Raw genomic sequence first — 19,133 nt, 5'->3', positions numbered from 1 at the left:
AGTGCCCCCCAGCCCTCCAGCTTGTCAGCCCACTCAGGCAGAACCATTCCTGATACAAAGGAAATGTTTTTCTGCTTACTGTAACTGGAGAGCCACTGGCAGGTCATCTGAGGCCAGAGGCCCCAAGGCATATGTATGTGCTAGGGAAGAACTTGGGGGTCTCTGAGGCAGGATAAACTAAGGGCTGATGGGTGAGGATGCAGTGTGACCAGGGCTAGAAAGGGACAGGGCAGACGGGGGGGTTCATTTGATGATAACAGCCTTGGGACCTGGGCAGGATATGACCTTCTTCCAGTTGTGCAGAAGGGAAGACAGGGGCAGAGAGAAACTGACATCCTCAAGGGACCAAATGGATCACAAGCAGTTCTCTTGACTCTGAGATTCCCCATTCCCTTCTCCTGCTTAGTAAGGACCCTCACACAACACCTATGTATCTGTGTGGGTCTAGGATGGAATCCAGCCCCTTCCAGCCCCAGCTTTGGGTGGCTGCCTCAGCTCCAGGATTCTGGCCACACCAGGCCCAGATGGCAGTAGAAAGCAGGGGTTTGTGAGAACCATGTAACACAATGTGGGGCTCTGGGTGTCTGGGAGGACTCAGCTTCCAGGTGGTTGGAGCAGAGGACTAAGAAGGCAGTAGAAAAGTCAGGACCGTTCTCACAGAGGCTTCACATGGGTCATCTCTGCAGCCTCAGAACAGCTCCACAAACAGCTCCCTATAGTATAGCTGGAAGCAACCAGGTCCAGGGAGTTGCCTCTTAACCCTAGAATTTAAGTTCACCCCAGGTTGAACTTGAGTTCCCTGATTCCCAGCACAAAATGCCAGGCAGGGGTCCCGGGTCCACGAAAGCTCTGGCCGGGAATAAGTGGATCCAGACTCCTGGTGCAGAGGAGGAGAGGGTCAGCGGCAGATTGGAAGGGAAGGGATCCCCAGGGGTGTGAGGACAGATGGAACCAGACCCCAGGCGGGAAGGTATTTCTCTGTGGGAGGTGCAAAGAGGAGAAGGGGGTGGACGGAAAGCATGTGGGGACTTGTGCATGTACCTGTGTCTCTAATTCCCCTAGGACCGACCTGCCAAGGGTGACCAGTGGGGGCCCGAGAACACCCAGCAAGGCTGGAGTGCCCAGACACCTTCCAGGCCTTAGTTTCCCCTTCCGTAGAGGGAGGGCAAGCAGCTGACCACCCTGGCGTCCAGACTCTGCCAGACTGCCCAGGGAAGATGCCGGTATTCGAAGACGCCCCTGGAAGAGAGTCCCGCGGGGGACCCCCTCCTCTTCCCACTCTGCCCCTCCCCCTCCCCTGCTCTCCGGCCCCCGCCCCCGCCCCGCCTCCGCCTCCGGTGTGCGATGGGGGGCGGGCAGCGGGCTGAGCCAAGAGCAGTGGAGCTGGGCCGACGCTGCCACCTGATCCCATCCAAGCGCGGAGAGGCCAGCGAGCGACCAGCACTCTGCGCGCTGGGCCCCCAGCGCCCTCGGACCCTCAGCGGATTTCGCCGCAAGGTCTGGGGAGATAGCGGCGACCCCCCTCCACGCGGGTCCCGGCAGAGTCCGGTCAGCGTGAGTACTGCAGCGGCCAGCCTGGGGCTGGAGGGGCGGGGGTGGACCGGACCTGAATGAGGGATGCCGGCTGGGGCGGGAGAGTGTCTTGGGGGTCGGCGCCTGAAGAGCATGAGGGAGGGGGGCTCTTGGCCCCTGGCAGAGCAGGAGAGGAATGGGTGAGAGCGCGACGCTGGCCTATCCCTTACTGGGGACCAGATCTTAGTGACCCGATCCCTGGGGAGGTTGGCATGCAATTGAGGGAGTGGGGGCTGGGAGAGTGGGGGACAGTGATGGACAGAGGAGGATGAAGAGAAATCAGAGGCAGGGAGGAGGTGGCCGTGGATGACAGGCAGAGGGGGCTGGGGGGGGCGGGGAAGACCTGGCGAAGGCTGGTGGGAAGAAAGGAAGGAAAAGAGGGAGCTGGAAAGACATTTCATCTCCTGGGCCACTAGTGTGCAGCCCTCTCTGCCCTTGGCCCCTTCCCCCTCAGTGCAGGGGGCAACTGCCCTCTTCACCTGCGGTGCCATCCTCAGTAAAGAGGCAGTCTCCAGGTCACCCAAGGGTCAGGTCCAGGTGGTGGGGGTCAGGGCGCCCTCCTCCTCCAAGGGCATCCATCTCAGCCCTAGAGCCCCCAGGGAGCGAGCAGAGGGCTTGTGTGGGAGTGGGTGGGCATCCAGACCAGTTTTCAAAGCTTTGGCCAGCCAAGCCATTTCTTCTTTGGTTCCCTGGAGAAAGGAAAGCAATTTGCAAAACCGGGCGGCAGCCTGCGGTAGATTGTTCTGACTAAAATTAGCACTGATTTTCTCACGAGCCCAGGCACCCTGACTTGTCTGGGACACGACTTAGGGAAACTCTTATCGGAGAAGACACAGGGGAGGCTGGGAGAAGTCTGAAGCATGTGAGAGGCAGGAGCCAGGGCCCTTGCTCTCAGTTCTGATCCCAGCAGGCTGCCACCCACCCCCACTGACCTAGGGGTTACCGAGGGAAACCGAGAGCCCCAGGCGGCCCCCTTCCTGGGTGCCGGAGGCCTGACCCTGTGTCCACAACAGGCATCGCGGAGTGAACTTGCCAAGCGAGGGGGCACCCTCCTCCAGCACCCTCTCTCGGGACCTGGAATGTTTAGCCTGGCTGAGTGCCCAACCAGAGGAGACAGGGTTACTGCTTTTAAATACCTGAAGGTCTGTCATGGAGAAAAAACTTAAACAGGGTTCCTGTGGCCTAGTAGGGCAGCATGAGCAACTCCCAGTGTGGAAGGTGGAAGGGGACAAGCCGAGGAGGGCGCGACCAGCAGTAGGCTGAGTCCAGCTGTCCCAGAAAGAACTTTTGAAACAGCCGAGGCTGCTCAGAAACAAACCAGGCAGTATCTGCAGGCAGCGAGCCTCCAGTCATGGGCGGGGAACATGCAGAAGCTGCTGCCTACCTTGGAGGACTGGCATCCAGGGAGTTCTTAAGCGGATGATACCCTGTACCCGGTAGGCCGCAGACTGGCTGGCTCCCCAGGGCTAGGCCATGGCAGGGAGTGGGATGGAGGGCACCACCAAGCACCCCATCACCTTTCTCCCTATGGCCTGGTTGAAGCATCTCCCGGGCAAAGTCCCACGGTAGCTGTCCCCAGTCTTGACCTCCTGGGCTAACCTGGAGTCTCTGAAAAATAGACTGGTTTCAGCATCTTAGAATGTATGTAATCTTGGATTTTAGCTCCTGAGTGTATGTACTTTAATGTATGTTTCTTCACCGTTTTCTACTGTTTTAGTAAATGAACCATTTAATTTCTATTGCCAAAAAAAAAAAGGCTGGTTTCAGTGAGTTGAGCAAAGATAGGAATTGGTGGTCCTCCATGTGGCCCCAGTGAGAAATTCCTGTCTGGTCACCAAGTCCTCTCTGCAGGATAAGTGACAGGGGAGAAGGTGTGTGTCCTGAGAGAGCTCTGACTCCCTCGTGCCTCGCATGGGCAGTGCCAGCCCTCCTCCGCCCCAGCAATCCTTAAAGACGGGGATCTTAGGCTTTCTCTGCTGTGCCCTTGGTTGCCCTCTGTGGCTGGGTGCTTCACATCTCTTGGCTCCGGGAGGATTAACTCTGTCTGCAGGCTGGTGGAGGAAACCAGGTGAGGGGCCTGGAGAGAAGGGAAAGGCATAACCAGGACATCTTTACACCCCAACAAGCTTTAGTGTAATCCAGGATTAATTAGGGGGAGGGGGCGCTAAAGGAGAAGGATGGGAAGCCAGGCCCAGGGGAAGGTCATGGTCAAAGAATTTTCACATTACTTCAACCCTCCCGAGACTGAGGTGTCCTAGTTCCACACGCATGCACATGCCCAGAAGGTTCCAGGCTCCCTCTTCCCTTTGGAGAGGGGTGCATGTGAGGATGAAGCCAAACCCGAACCTGGAGACGGAGGCCCCTGAGACAGAGACCCCCACCCTCACCGGGGGACAGGCATTGCCACTGAAGCTGACTTTCCACTGAAGCTGCCAAGGGTCAGGGTGCCCTTGAGCTAACACATTTATGCGGGGACAGGTGACAGGCCAGACACCAGGCCTCCTCCAGCCTCTCGCTTCTGCTGCTCAGCTGGGATGGAGGCCACCTTCCCCTGGAGAATCTCTGTAGGGCAATGAGCAGGAACCCCCCTGTATTCCCCTCCCAACTCCCAGGTGGCCACCCTCTTCCTTGGCCAGGTGCCTCTCACTGCCATCAGCCGACGGGGCAGCCAGGGTTTCAGGTGTCTGGGGATGGAATTCAGATAGGGTTCCAGGATCTCAAGTCCTTCCTTTTTTTCCCTCATGGATCAGAGGTATGCAGAATTGCAGAGTCTGGGGCAGGGATGGGGAAATCAGTTCTCTGTGGAAGCGGCACACAAGCTGTCTAAGGGCATGGACTCTGGAGCTGGAAGTATCTGGAACCAGATCAGAATCCAGATCCTGCTAATACCAGCTGTGCGACCCAGATAAGTGACACCAGCCCTTAGAGCCTCAGTTTCCTTGTCTGTAAAATGGGAACACCTGTTAGGGCTGCAGCGAGGATTAGATGGAATTAAGTGTGCAGTCGTGTAATACACATAATAAGCCTCTTTCTCATATCAGAGACTCAAGAAGGTGAAGACCTGGTCAGCGTTTCTGAGGAGCTCAATGTCTGGGGAGTCAAGACTAACCCCTGGCTGAAGAAGCAGTCAGGCAAGGAGTCCTATAGGAGAGGAAACCCTGAACTGAGACTTCTGGGCTAAGCCAGGCGCTGGTGCTAAGACCGACATAAATGGCCACGAGACAAAGACGAATTAGGGGCAGGCAGAGAAGCAGAGACCTGGCTCAAGGGAGGGAGTGGCTATAGCCTGAAGGGCTGGCCAGACCCCAGAGCCTGTAATTCCACCCAAGACTGAGTTATCTGGAGCACCGTGGAGATAGGGTCATGGTAACAGGAGGTAGGAATCTGATCTTCCCTGGCCTCTCTGCGCACCCCACCCTTCGTAGCGCTCATTTGCAACAGTCCTGTTGGGGCTCGGCGCCCATCTCCTCTGCCCGCTACAAACCTGTTTTCCTCCTTCTCCTGCCAGGCCTCACAGGAACACTGGCCCTGCTACCGGAGCCCCAGGAGCCCCCATGAGTCCCGGCGAAGGGAGTCCTGGATAGTGAGGCCCTGGCTGATCCAGGGGTGGGTACCCCATCATGCCGCCCATTTTCCAGCGCCTGCAGCAGGCCACCAAGATGAGCCGTAGGAAAATCCTGCTGCTGGTGCTAGGATGCAGCACCTTAAGCCTCCTCATCCACCAGGGGGCGCAGCTCAGCTGGTAAGGGGCGGGGTCTCGGTGAGGGGGCGGGGCCAGGGAATTGCCTTCCTCCAGAGCTCGGCGGCCGGGTTAGCGGATGGGAGCTCTCCTCGCTTCTCGTTCCTTAAACCTGACCGGAGTCCATCTTCTGCTGGGCTTTGCTCTTTCCTGTGTTCTCAAAGCGCTTTCCTACATTCTTTTTAGATCCACACAACCTTCCTGGGAAGGACTTCACTGAAAGTGTTGTGTGTAATGGATGTGGATGTGAAAGTCGCTCAGTCGTGTCCAACATTTTGCGACCCCATGGACTGTAGTCCGTGGATTTCTCCAGGCCAGAATACTGGAGTGGGTAGCCTTTCCCTTCTCCAGGGCATCTTCCCACCCAGGGATCGAACCCAGGTCTCCCGCATTGCAGGCGGATACTTTACCAGCTGAGCCACAAGGGAAGCCCAAGAATACTGGAGTGGGAATAGAATACTATCCCTTCTCCAGCAGATCTTCCCGACCCAAGAATCAAACTGGTCTCATGCATTGCAGGTGGATTCTTTACCAACTGAGCTGTCAGGAAAGCCCTGAGTGTGTAAGCTGAGATTCTATTCCAGCCCGAGTCTTTCCCTTGCCATCACTTCTGAGTACCTGGTGGATGGGAGGCAGAGAGGTTGAATATCCTACGAAGTGAAAAAGAACTTTAAGATCAAAAACAGAAGTGGGTAACTCCATATAAACTGCACTTAAGAACTTTATTATGGGTAAGTTACATACAGGCAGGAAGGATCTAGTAGATGGAGGATCCAGAGGCATTCACAGTGGCATGGAAAGGGGTACAGAGAGATTTAAAGGGGGCAAAAGCTAAAAACAGAATGTGACTACACAGGAGTACATCCCCATGGATAGACAGGCAGTGGTGTCCTCCACCCCAGAGTGGGGGGTTGGGGGTTTTGTGGCCATTAACTATCTGCATCAGCAAAAGGCAGTCTTGCAGTTTTCACATGGGATGAAGGCAAGGATAAAGTCTGACAGGGAATTTACCCGGCTTGAGTGCACTTATGAGTAAGCTAAAGCGCAGTTGCACAGAAAAGGAAGGGTGTAGTGCTGCGGGCCTGTGATGGAATCAGTGTACTTCAGCCACACACTCCCAGAGGACTGCAAACAACTTCACACTACTAGTTTTCTGGGCAAGTCTCCTCACTTCTCTGAGCCCGTGTGCTCATCTAGAAAATGACAGTGACACTATGTGTGACCCTGCCAGTCACCCTGACACAGGATACAATGTGATGATGAATAGGAGCCCTGACCCTGCTCCTGGCTCACTTCGTGAACCAAATAAATCCCTGCGCCCCCCTCAGGACCTGTTTGCCATTCTCTACATGGTCATCCATGAGAACAGTGTGAATGGGCCCAGTCCCTCCTGCCAGATGCCTTTCTGGTCTTATGGAGCATCTGTGTAGACATCCTGAACCCAAACCAGAAAGGGAATCTCACTAGCATCCTCAAGGCTGCTTAGAGTTGCCCTTGTTGCCTGATGCTTGCTGCTGCTGCTGCTGCTAAGTCGATTCAGTCGTGTCAGACTCTGTGCGACCCGAAACCGCAGCCCACCCGTCCCTGTGATTCTCCAGGCAAGAACACTGGAGTGTGTTGGCATTTCCTTCTCCAATGCATGAAAGTGAAAACTGAAAGTGAAGTCGCACAGTCGTGTCCGACTCTTAGTGACCCCATGGACTGCAGCCTACCAGGCTCCTCCGTCCATGGGATTTTCCAGGCAGGAGTACTGAAGTGGGGTGCCACTGCCTTCTCCATGGTAGAAAAGAAACAGGAGAGTGACTCAAAGTCTGGAGTGAACTTACAGGTCACCTAGAACACCCTTGTTTCAAGGACAAGGAGACGGAAATCAAAGTTTCATGAAGGCTAGGATTATTATGTTTTTTATACTATTATATTTCTGGAGCCTAGAACAGTTCCTAGCACACAGTAAATTAGTAGATGCTTAAACAAACAAAAAAACGACCTGAATGAATGAATGAGGTTCCAGAGGACTTGATGGAATCATGTAACAAGTTGCTTCAGAGTCCCTGCCACTCATCTACAATGTGAGGAGCCTGTTGTTCAGTCGCTAAGTAACGTCCAACTCTTTGCGACCCCGTGGAATGCAGCACGCCAGGCTTCCCTGTCCTTCACTATCTCCCATAGTTTGCTCAAACTCATGTCCATTGAGTTGGTGACACTATCCAACCATCTCATCCTCTGTTGCCTTCTCCTGCCCTCAATCCTTCCCAGCATCAGGGTCTTTCCAATGAAATGAAGAGCCAGTGGGAAGATAAAAATGAGAAAGACAACAGACAGCAAGAGGATTTGGCGATTTTATCTGAGTTTCTGGACTTACAGAAATGATGTTCCTCCTCCTGTTCTTCAGTTTGTACACCTGTAAAGTGGAATTCCTCAAGGGTCCCCAAGGGCCTTTGTCCCTGTATTATTTTATTTTGCTTTTTGAAAACACTAAGGGTTTACTTGCTTGGCTGTGCTGGCCTTCATGCTGCACACAGGCTTCCTCTAGTTGCAGCGCACAGGCTTCTGGTTGAGGTGGCTTCTCTGATTGCAGAACACTGGCTCTAGGTGTGCAGGCTTCAGTGGTTGTGGCTCGGGGGCTCTAGAGCACAGGCCTGGCAGTCGTGGCACAGGGGCTTAGTTGCTTAGCAGCATGTGGGATCTTCCCAGACCAGGGATCGAACCTGTGTCCCCTGCATTGGCAGCCAGATTCTTAACCACTGGACCAGCAGGGGAATGGCTGTCCTTGTATTATTTTTTATGGGTAACCAAATACCACAAAACTTAAGAGGCTGAAAACATCAAACATTTATTATCTCACTCCTGTGGGTGAGGAATTCAGGCTTGCCCTAGCTGGATGCCTCTGGTTCGAGGCCTTTCACGGAGTTGCAGTCAAGCTGGTGGTTGGAGAAGGCAGTTTAATATGAAGCCCTGATTGGAACGGCTCCCCTTACAAGCTCCTGTATGTGGTTGCTGGGGGAGGCTTCAGTTCTTCAAGCAGGTTGATGATGGACTGAGGGCCTGGCTCCTTGGGGACTGCTGTTCCCGCCTGGTACCTCACCCTCACCCCCTGCATGAGTTACCCTACAGACAGTGAGAGAACGACACCAAGACAGTGCCATAATCTTTTTATAATGTAATCTCACAAGTCACACCCCACCAGTTCTGCCCTATTCTAAATACCTGCCTGCCAGTCTTTAGCTGGATGTTATGTAGCTACTAAGTAAAAAGTAAAAGTAAAAAGTCACTCAGTCGTGTCTGACTCTTTGCGACCCCGTGGACTATAGCCTATCAGGCTCCTCAGTCCATGGGATTCTCCAGGTAAGGATACTGGAGTGGGTTGCTATTTCCTTCTCCAGGGGAGAAGTTACTGCTGCTGCTAAGTCACTTCAGTCGTGTCCGACTCTGTGCGACCCCATAGACGGCAGCCCACCAGGTTCCCCCATCCCTGGGATTCTCCAGGCAAGAATACTGGAGTGGGTTGCCAATTCCTTCTCCAATGCATGAAAGTGAAAAGTAAAAGTGAAGTCGCTCAGTCGTGTCTGACTCTTAGCGACCCCATGGACTGCAGCCTACTATGCTCCTCCATCCATGGGATTTTCCAGGCAAGAGTACTGGAGTGGGGTGCCATTGCCTTCTCCAGGAGAAGTTACTAGCAGTCTGTTAATGAAAGAAAGGAATGTCTCAAAAATCAGAGAATGGCACCAGGCCCCTCACCCACAGGATGTATTCTGAGATAATCTTGGCACCAGGAGAGTCATCCCAGGGCATAAAACGATTGATTTGAATCTTGTAGAAACGCAGATTCAGTTCAGTTCAGTCATTCAGTCATGTCTGACTCTTTGCGACTCCATGAACCGAAACATGCCAGCCCTCCCTGTCCATCACCAATTCCCGGAGTTTACACAAACTCATGTCCATCAAGTCAGTGATGCTATCCAACCATCTCTTCCTCTGTCGTCCCCTTCTCCTCCTGCCCTCAACCTTCCCCAGCATTAGGGTCTTTCCCAAGGAGTCAGTTCTTTGCATCAGGTGGCCAAAGTATTGGAGTTTCAGCTTCCACATCTGTCCTACCAATGAACACCCAGGACTGATCTCCTTTAGGATGGACTGGTTGGACTTCCTTGCAGTCCAAGGGACTCTCAAGAGTCTTCTCCAACACCAAGTTCAAAAGCATCAATTCTTCAGCGCTCAGCTTTCTTTATAGTCCAACTCTCACATCCATACATGACTACTGGAAAAACAATAATTTCGTTTACACAGATTAGGAGAACAATGTCTGAGTATAACAAACTGGTTTGTCAAGTCAGTTCTGAGCCTAAATCTGAGCTTTTAGGCAGCACCAACTTGAAGATAGAGTCTAGAGTAAATGCGTAGTGCGTTAACATAGCTTAAGACAAACATTTCCATTAAAAAATGCATTGGTTAGCTTAAGATTTAAGAAATGTTAAGTTCAGGTGGAACCAGGTGTCATTATGGCAACAAGGTATTTTAAGAGAAACCTCTTTTTAACTGCGTATAGAGAAGGGGAAAAAATGTAACACTAGTTGGTTTCCTCCTGCTGCTTAAAGTGAAAGTGAAGTTCAGTCCTGTTCAACTCTTTGTGATCCCATAGACTGTAGCTTACCAGGCTCCTCCGTCCATGGGATTTTCCAGGCAAGAATACTGGAGTGGGTTGCCATTTTCTTCTCCAGGGGACCTTCCTGACCCAGGGATCGAATCCGGTCTCCCACATTGTAGGCAGACACTAGAGAGATTAAAAATATATATATATATCTGACACTTGCAGCCTATTTCCTCCGTTTGGAGACCCTTGGCCTTCCTGCCTGTTACCCTCTCACAGGGACTCCCTGGGGGTGGTCATCTTAGATGCCCGTACCATGCGTGTGTGTACTGTTTCGTGGGTAAAGCCCTGGGCCCATCCCCAGCATCCTTGGGGAGAGGCCGGGTCAAGCGGCACCCTTCTCACACCCTCCTCCCTGCACACCCCGGGGCCCTGCAGGTACCCCAAGCTGTTCCCTCTGAGCTGCCCGCCTCTGCAGGACTCTCCGCCGCGCCCCAAGCACATGACCGTGGCCTTTCTGAAGACGCACAAGACTGCGGGCACGACGGTGCAGAACATCCTGTTCCGTTTCGCCGAGCGCCACAACCTGACGGTGGCCCTGCCGCACCCGAGCTGCGAGCATCAGTTCTGCTACCCGCGTAACTTCTCGGCGCACTTCGTGCACCCGGCCACGCGGCCGCCGCACGTGCTGGCCAGCCACCTGCGCTTCGACCGCGCGGAGCTGCAGCGCCTCATGCCGCCCGGCACCGTCTACGTCACCATCCTGCGCGAGCCGGCCGCCATGTTCGAGTCGCTCTTCAGCTACTACAACCAGTACTGCCCCGCCTTCCGGCGCGTGCCCAACGCGTCGCTCGAGGCCTTCCTGCGCGCGCCCGAGGCCTACTACCGCGCGGGCGAGCACTTCGCCATGTTCGCGCACAACACCCTGGCCTACGACCTGGGAGGCGACAACGAGCGCAGCCCCCGCGACGACGACGCCTACCTGGCGGGCCTCATCCGCCAGGTGGAGGAGGTTTTCTCGCTCGTCATGATCGCCGAGTACTTCGACGAGTCGCTCGTGCTGCTGCGGCGCCTGCTGGCCTGGGACCTGGACGATGTGCTCTACGCCAGGCTCAACGCGCGCGCCGCCAGCTCGCGCCTCGCCGCCATCCCCGCGGCGCTCGCGCAGGCTGCGCGCGCCTGGAACGCGCTCGACGCCGGCCTCTACGACCACTTCAACGCCACCTTCTGGCGCCGCGTGGCGAGTGCTGGCCGCGCCTGCGTGGAGCGCGAGGCGCGCGAGTTGCGCGAGGCCCGAGAGCGCCTGCTGCGGCGTTGCTTTGGCGACGAGCCGGTGTTGCGGCCCGCGGCCCAGATCCGCACCAAGCAGCTGCAGCCGTGGCAGCCCAGCCGCAAGGTGGACATCATGGGCTACGACCTGCCCAGCGGCCGCGCCGGTCCAGCCACCGAGGCCTGCCTCAAGCTGGCCATGCCTGAGGTGCAGTACTCAAGCTACCTGCTGCGCAAGCAGAAGCGCCGAGGAGGCATGCGCCTCCGGCCCGAACCGGTCCTAGACAACCCCCCTCCTCGGCCCATCCGGGCGCTGCGCCCAGGCCACTGAGCTCCCGGTGGGAATCTGGCTCCTGACCTGCCCACCAGGCTCTCTCCTAGGGCTGCCTCTGGGTCCCACCGCCTCAGGGCCCTTTCTCCCGAGAGGGGCTGCAGCAGTAAGTGGAGGCGCATCTCCCTGTTTGAGCCCAGCTCCCAGGAAGGTGTAGGCCCAATCGAACCCCGGGCCACTCTCTCCTTTGTCCTAACTGGTTGGTGGCTTTGCCAAGAGATTTAAAGGCCCATTCAGAACTGCCCACCCTGCCTTCTTAAGGGGATTGAGGATCCCCCCACCTATCTTTTCCAAGTGGATGAGTCCATGCCACAGAGAGGGGCTGAGCTCTGGGAAAGGCTACTCTGCCTGTCAGCGTCCCCGGCTCTTGCTCTTCCTGCCAGGGGTCAGGCCCCCACACTGTCCGTCTTCCAGGTTCCACCCTCCTAACAGACCTAAGCTGCTCCCAGACCCCCAGAACCAAAAGTTCTTGGGGTGGGCCTTTTGTTTGGTTGGTTTTCCTTTTTTAAATAAAATATTTTAAAATGTGCATGTTGTATGTCAGTCATTAAAAGCCAGTTCCCCCCTCTTTTGAGGATGAGGCAGATGCCTAAGGATAGATGTGGCTGTTACCATGAGAATGGGGACCCAGTGAAACCGAGCAGGATCTTGTGGGGCTCCTGGACATAAAAGCCATTCCATGTCTCCTGTTTCTTGTTTGAAGCAGCAGACTCCAGCCTCCATGACCTTCCCTGAGTTCCAAAGGGCAGATTTCAACAGTTGCTCATCAAACAAGATAGAGGATGCAGAGACAAGAGAGGAGCAGCAGCCTGGGGGCAGGGTCCTGGTTCTACCTCAAGGGATACACATAATGGTATCTTTTGAGCTCTTTATAGAATTAAAGGCTTCCCAGGTGGCTCAGAGGTTAAAGCATCTGCCTGCAGTGCGGGAGACCTGGGTTCGATCCCTGGATCGGGAAGATCCTTTGGAGAAGGAAATGGCAACCCACTCTAGTATTCTTGCCTGGAGAATCCCATGGACGGAGGAGCCTGGTGGGCTACAGTCCACGGGGTCGCAAAGAGTCGGACGTGACTGAGCGACTTCACTTTCACTTTCTATAGAATTAAAACCTCCAATAAATGGCAGCTATCAGCATTCTTCATTCCAGAGAAGACCACCTGAGGCCAGATTAAAGACCAGAGAAATCTCTCAAGAGACTGTTGTTCAGTCGCTAAGTCCTGTCTGGCTCTTTTCATGACTGCAGCACACCAGGCTCCTGTGTCCTCCACTATCTCAGGAGTTTGCTCAAATTCAAATGCATTAAGACAGTGATGCTATCTAACCATCTCATTCTCTGCCACCCCTTTCTCCTTTTGCGTACAATCTTTCGCAGCTTCAGGGTCTTTTCCAGTGAGTCGGCTCTTTGAATCAAGTGGCCAAACTCTTGGAGCTTCAGTGACAGTCCTTCCAATGAATATTCAAGTTGATTTCCTTTAGGACTGACTGGTTTGATCTCCTTGCAGTCCAAGAGCCTCTCAAGAGTCTTCTCCAACACCGTAATTGGAAAGCATCAATTCTTCAGCACTCAATCTTCTTTATGGTCCAAATCTCATATCTGTACATAACTACTGGAAAAACCATAGCTTTGACTGTATGGACCTTTGTCAACAAGTGATTTCTCTGTTTTTTAATAATTCCTTCCAAGGAGCAAGTGTTTTTTAATTTTCTTCAAGAGATGGAAATACCAGACCACCTGACCTGCCTCCTGAGAAATCCGTATGCAGGTCAAGAAGCAACAGTTAGAACTGGACATGGAAAAACAGACTGATTCCAAATAGGGAATGGAGTACATCAAGGCTGTATATTGTCACCCTGCTTATTTAACTTACATGCAGAGTATATCATGAGAAATGCTGAGCTGGATGAAGCACAAGCTTGAATCAAGATTGCCAGGAGAAATATCAGTTACCTCAAATATGCAGATGACACTACCCTTTTGGCAAAAATCGAACAAGAACTAAAGAGCCTCTTGATGAAAGTGAAAGAGGAGAGTCGAAAAGTTGGCTTAAAACTCAACTTTCAGAAAACTAAGATCATGGCATCTGGTCCCATCACTTCATGGCAAATAGATGGGGAAACAGTGCAAACAGTAACAGACTTTATTTTGGGGGGGCTCCAAAATCACTGCAGATGGTGACTGCATCCATGAAATCAAAAGATGCTTGCTCCTTAGAAGGAAAGTTATGACCAACCTAGACAGCATATTAGAAAGCAGAGACATTGTTTTGCCAACAAAGGTCCGTATAGTCAAAGTTATGTTTTTCCAGTACTCACGTATGGATATGAGAATTGGACTATAAAGAAAGCTGAGCGCCGAAGAATTGATGCTTTTGAACTGTGGTGTTGGAGAAGACTCTTGAGAGTCCCTTGGACTGCAAGGAGATCCAACCAGTCCATCCTAAAGGAAATCAGTCCTGAATATTCATTGAAAGGACTGATGCGGAAGCTGAAACTCCAATACTTGGGCCACCTGATGCAAAGAACTGACTCACTGGAAAAGACCCTGATGCTGGGAAAGATTGAAGGCAGGAGGAGAAGGGGACGACAGAGGGTGAGATGGCTGGATGGCATCACCATCACGATGGACATGAGTTTGAGTAAGCTCTGGGAGTTGGTGATGGACAGGGAAGCCTGGTGTGCTGCAGTCCATGGGGTTGCAAAGAGTCGGACATGACTGAGCAACTGAACTGAACTGAACCTATTTTTTACCTACAAGAGTCATAGAGATCAAAATTCTGTAAACAGGTTCAATCCCTGGTTGGGGCACTAAGGTCCCACAAACCACGTGGTGTGGCCCCAAAGATTCCACATCCTGAGGGGCAATGAAGCCCGTGAGCCACAACGACTGAGCCCTTGTGCCCCAACTCCTGAGGCCTGCAGGCTCTAGAGCCTGTGCTCTGTACAAGAGAAGCTCTGCACTGCACTGCGACTAGAGAGTAGCCCCTGCAGCAATGAAGACCCAGCACAGCCAAAAACAAACGAATAAATATAAACATTTAAAAAAATTAAGTTACTGTATCAGCCAGGATTTAATCAGAGAAACAAAATTACTGGGAACGATTACGTGTAGTCAAGATGTATCCTAGGGATAAGACCCTGCGTAATTGTGAGAGCTGATCATAGAAGACTGCTGTGTTTGTTTCTGGTGCTGGAGCTCAGAGACAGCAGGCAGACTGTTGGAAAGCATGTGATGCGAGGTGAGGGAAGCAAGAACAGACTGGCACCTGTGAGGACTAGCTAGCACCCACAGGATGGACCAGAACCCAGTCAATCTCTCATTGCACCTAAGCCTCTAACTTGAATGAAGCAGACGGTTCACAGGAGAAGCTGGCACTCTATCTGGGAGCTGAACGTGTGCCTGGAACAAGAGCAGAAGCAGGAGGAAATGTGGACCCAGCTATTGCCCGATGCCAACATGCTGAGCCAGCAAGTGAGGGTCACTGCGAGAGAGGTGCCACCACTTCCGGGGCCCCTGCACCAACCTGCCTCATGGAAAAAAGGATGCAACTCCTGTTTCACTTTACTTTCCAAATCTTACACAAAATGTCACTTGTAGGCCACATTAACAGAACTATGCAGGGAAGAGAATTCTGGGAAATAGATCCAGCTTAGTTAAAATGACACAGTACAAATTCACCGCAGTTTCAGATGTTAATTTGAAAATTATTACCCATGGAGACCAATTAGCACCAAAGGATTTTCGAGATGAAAGGTCACATTCCTGAGGCCCTCAGCTTCATGCTGTGGTTGTTTCCCCCGTCCCAGAATTGATTGTGAGATGAGTGCTCAGTAGCTGGCAGACTCCCATCGGTTCCCTGCCACTGCAGTGTGGACGAATATGGGAATGAGGACCAAAAGGAAAGCCCTGGGGTTGTCCCCTCCTCCGCCAAGTTGTACACCAGCTTACACCACAACCCTGAAGAACCCACAGAGATGAGTGCCACCATTAAGGGTTTGAGAGATGCAAGAGTGGCGGTGATGCCAGTCATATTCCTACCTGTTTGCAGGTGGAAAAAGCAAACTTAGTGTGGCAATGCCAATAACAGCTGCAATTCTATTTTAAACCATAAAGAAGGCTGAGTACCAAAGAACTGATGCTTTCAAACTGTGGTGCCGAAGAAGACTCATGAGAGTCCCTTGGACAGAAAGGAGATCCAACCAGTCAACCCTAAAAGAAATCAACCCTGAATATTAATTGGAAGGACCGATGCTGAAGCTCCAATACTTTAGCCACCTGATGTGAAGAGCTGACTCATTGGAAAAGACCCAGATGCTGGGAAAGATTGAGGGCAGGAGAAGGGGATATGATGGTTGGATGGCATCGTTGAACAATGGACATGAGTTTGAGCAAACTCAGGGAGACAGTGAAGGACAGGGAAGCCTGGCATGCTGCAGTCCATCGGGTCACAAAGATTTGGACACCACTTAGTGACTGAACAACAACAACAAAATATTTTTTAAATGTATTTATGCATCTTTTTGGTTGTGCTGGGTCTTAGCCACAGCACACAGGATCTTCAGTCTCTATTTGGCATGCGATCTTTCAGTTCCAGTATGTGGGATCTAGTTCCCTGACTGGGGATTGAACCCAGGCTCCCTGCATTGGGAGTTCAGAGTCTTAACCAACTGACCAAGTGGTTAAGGGAAATCCCACACTGCTGCAATTCTAGATTTGAGATCTTTATTGGAGAAAATCAATAAGCCCCAGCAGCAACTGCTATTGAACTAGCTTTCTCTTATATTCCCATGGGTATAGGAAATTACACTTTGCTTTTACCTAGCAAAGCTAACAGTATACCTTTACTGTCTTGTCCTTAGATTATTGCCATTCTCCTGCAAACTGCTAGGTCCAAAGGGACTTTGACAGTCTTGCCAGCACAGAGAACACACTCAGTTGATGCCATTATGCTAACTGGACACGATGAGCAGGAAACAACAATCCCCTTAGGTGCCCTAGACATATGTGTGCCAGAGAGTTGGAGATGAAAATTCGAGGGCCTGCCACATCGGGAAAGTTTCCAGCGGTCCAGAGGGCTGCGGAATGTTGCATATCTCTTCTAATGTGAGAGACGAGTTGCTGTCACTTCTATCATATGCCACAAACAAAGAGGAGCAGTGTGTGGTGTGCCTTTTGGGTTTTGGAGTCAACACAGATCACAAGTTGTTTTCACTCAATTTCTGGGTAACCTGTAAATCTGACAATGTTCTATCTGAATCTCAAAAAAGCTCTTCAAGTGCCCAGGCTGTGGTGCAAGCTGCCTACCACTTGGGCACTATGCCTAGTAGATCCACATGTCTGACTTAGGTGTCAGCCAAAGACTCCATGTGGCATCTCTGGCAACCCCCAACAGGAGGATCACTGCTAAGACCTCTGGAATCTTGGTCATGCTATCTCTGCTGACAACTATTCTATCTCTGCAAAAGCAGTTTCTGGCTTGCTACTGGGCCTTAATAAAGGCTGAATGCCTGATTTATGGAACACCATGTGATTATCAGACCCAAGTGTTCATCATAAACTGGGTGTTATCTGACCTACAGAACCATGAAACTGGATTTTCACGGTTGCATCTCATTAGAAACTTCCCTCGTGGTCCAGTGGTTAAGAATCTGCCTTGCAAGGCAGGGGACATGGGTTCGATCCCTGGTTGGAGAATGAAGATCCCACAAGCCTCAGCGCAACCAAGCCTGCAGGCCACAACTACTGAGCCCATGCTCCACAACTTGAGTCCACGTGTCGGAACCAAAGATCCTTCGTGATGCAACGAAGATCCCGTGTACTGCGACTGAGACCGGAGGCAGTCAAATAAATAAAAGAAATTGAAGTGCTATATCCGATACTGGGCCCAAACTGATCCAGAAGGCACAAATAACTACATGAGCAGCTGGTTCCGATTCCCATGGCGTCAGTTTCTACAGTTTCACCTCGGTTTATACTCAAAGGCTCCAAGGGGAGGAGGAGAAAGGACAGGTCTGATTTCTGGAAGGCTTTGTACAAGTAAATCAGCGACAGCCAGAAGTGGACGTCTGCTCAGGACAGCCCAGTTCAGAGCTGGCCCTGAAAAACGGTGATGAAGAAAAACGGTCCCTGTGGGCAGAGCTTTGGGCAATACACATGTTATCCATTTGTGTGGAAGAAAGGAGGGCTAAGGTGCCAGTTTATATGGACTCGAGCAATATCTGATGGGCTGGCCATTTGCAGAGACTTGAAAAGAACACATCTGGGAAATCGATGACATGATGGTCTATGGAAGAGGTCTGTGGATGGCTTCTTTCTTTCTGCTCCCATAAGACAACAAACTATCTCATGGGGTTTCTTTTTTGTTGGTGTTCTGTTAAATTAATTTTTACTGGAGTATAGTTGCTTTACACATGGATGGCGTCTTAAAATGCTCAGAGAATGGGAAGTTATTCATGTCCTGTGTAAATGCTCATCACAAGGCAAACAGTGCCAGAGTCCTCACTAGTCGGATAAGACAATCCATCCTATAGATGCGGTCAGCCTCTTGCCCCAACCAAACTGGTGGTTCTCAATGGACCCCTCGCAAAGTGCGAAGCCACCAGGTCTCTATACGTCTTTATAAGAGGTGTCTGTGTTCTTTGTCTGGTTTTCACACAGTTTAATTAAAAAAATTGATTGTGGTAAAATACTTATAAAATTTGCCATTTTAACCATTTTTTAAAAGTTTATTTACTTATTTACTTTATGGCTGTGCTATGTCCTCGTTGCTGGGCGAGCGCTTTCTCCAATTGTGGCAAGTCAAGTGGAGCCTGCTCTTTGTAGCGGCGCCCAGGCTTCTCACTGCAGCGGCTTCTCTTGTTGCAGAGCACGGGCTCTGGGCACAGGAGCTGGTAGTTTCGGCATGTGGGCTCAGTAGTTGTGGTGCTCGGGCTTAGTTGCTCCAAGGCACGTGGGATCTTAGTTCCTGGAGCAAGGATCCAATCTGTGTACCCTGCATTGACAGGCAGACTGTCAACCACTGGACCACCAGGGAAGTCCCATTCTAACCATTTTTCAAGTGTACCGTTCAAGTGCAGTGAGTACACACACAACGTTGAATAACTGATCACCACGGTCCATCTCCAGAAGTTTTCATCACCCCAACTGAAATTCCGCATCGGTAAACATTCACTTTTCATCATCCTCTGCCCACCACCTCTGGTAACCACTATTTAGCCTTCTGGACTGTTCCTATTCTGGGTAACTCATGAAAGTGGAGCATATGATATTTGTTCTTTTGTGTCTGGCTTATTTCACTTAGCATAGTGTTTTTGGGGTTCATCTACATTGTAGTATGTTGTCAGAATTTCCTTTCTTTTTAAGGCTGAATAATATTCCATCGTATCTATGAACCACATTTTGTTTATCTCTTTATCTGTCCAAGGTCATTTAGGCTGTTTCCACCTCTTGGCTGCTGTGAATAATGCCTCCACAAACAGGTGTACAGATACCTGTTTGAGTCTCTGCCTTCCGTATTTTTGGTGCATAACCAGGTGTGAATTGCTGCATCATGATCACAGCATAATTTAAACACTCTCAAGTAAACTAATCCTGGTTTCACCAGGCTAACATTTTGCAGCATCAGTCTTTTTTTCAT

At 51.6% G+C, this 19,133-nt stretch overlaps 1 protein-coding gene and 1 long non-coding RNA gene across 4 annotated transcripts in view; one reads left to right on the top strand and one right to left on the bottom strand.

The window, feature by feature from the left end:
• The first annotated feature begins 1,350 nt into the window (after window positions 1-1,350).
• On the top strand, window positions 1,351-12,028 carry GAL3ST3 (galactose-3-O-sulfotransferase 3). 3 transcript variants are annotated; one of them, NM_001075840.1, is given in 3 exon segments: window positions 1,351-1,554; window positions 5,081-5,314; window positions 10,338-12,027. In NM_001075840.1, coding segments are annotated over 2 exon segments (1,284 nt in total). In that variant the 5' UTR covers window positions 1,351-1,554; window positions 5,081-5,192; the 3' UTR covers window positions 11,500-12,027.
• Window positions 7,505-19,133, bottom strand: part of LOC132344209 (uncharacterized) — a 15,171-nt gene continuing 3,542 nt past the window's right edge. The window contains exon 2 of the long non-coding RNA XR_009493370.1: window positions 7,505-10,082. This is a non-coding gene — a long non-coding RNA (uncharacterized lncRNA). The remainder of the gene's footprint in view (window positions 10,083-19,133) is intronic.

Source organism: Bos taurus, chromosome 29, assembly GCF_002263795.3.
Source record: "Bos taurus isolate L1 Dominette 01449 registration number 42190680 breed Hereford chromosome 29, ARS-UCD2.0, whole genome shotgun sequence".
Classification (NCBI taxonomy): domain Eukaryota; kingdom Metazoa; phylum Chordata; class Mammalia; order Artiodactyla; family Bovidae; genus Bos; species Bos taurus.
This window is presented reverse-complemented; position numbering and strand designations above follow the sequence as displayed.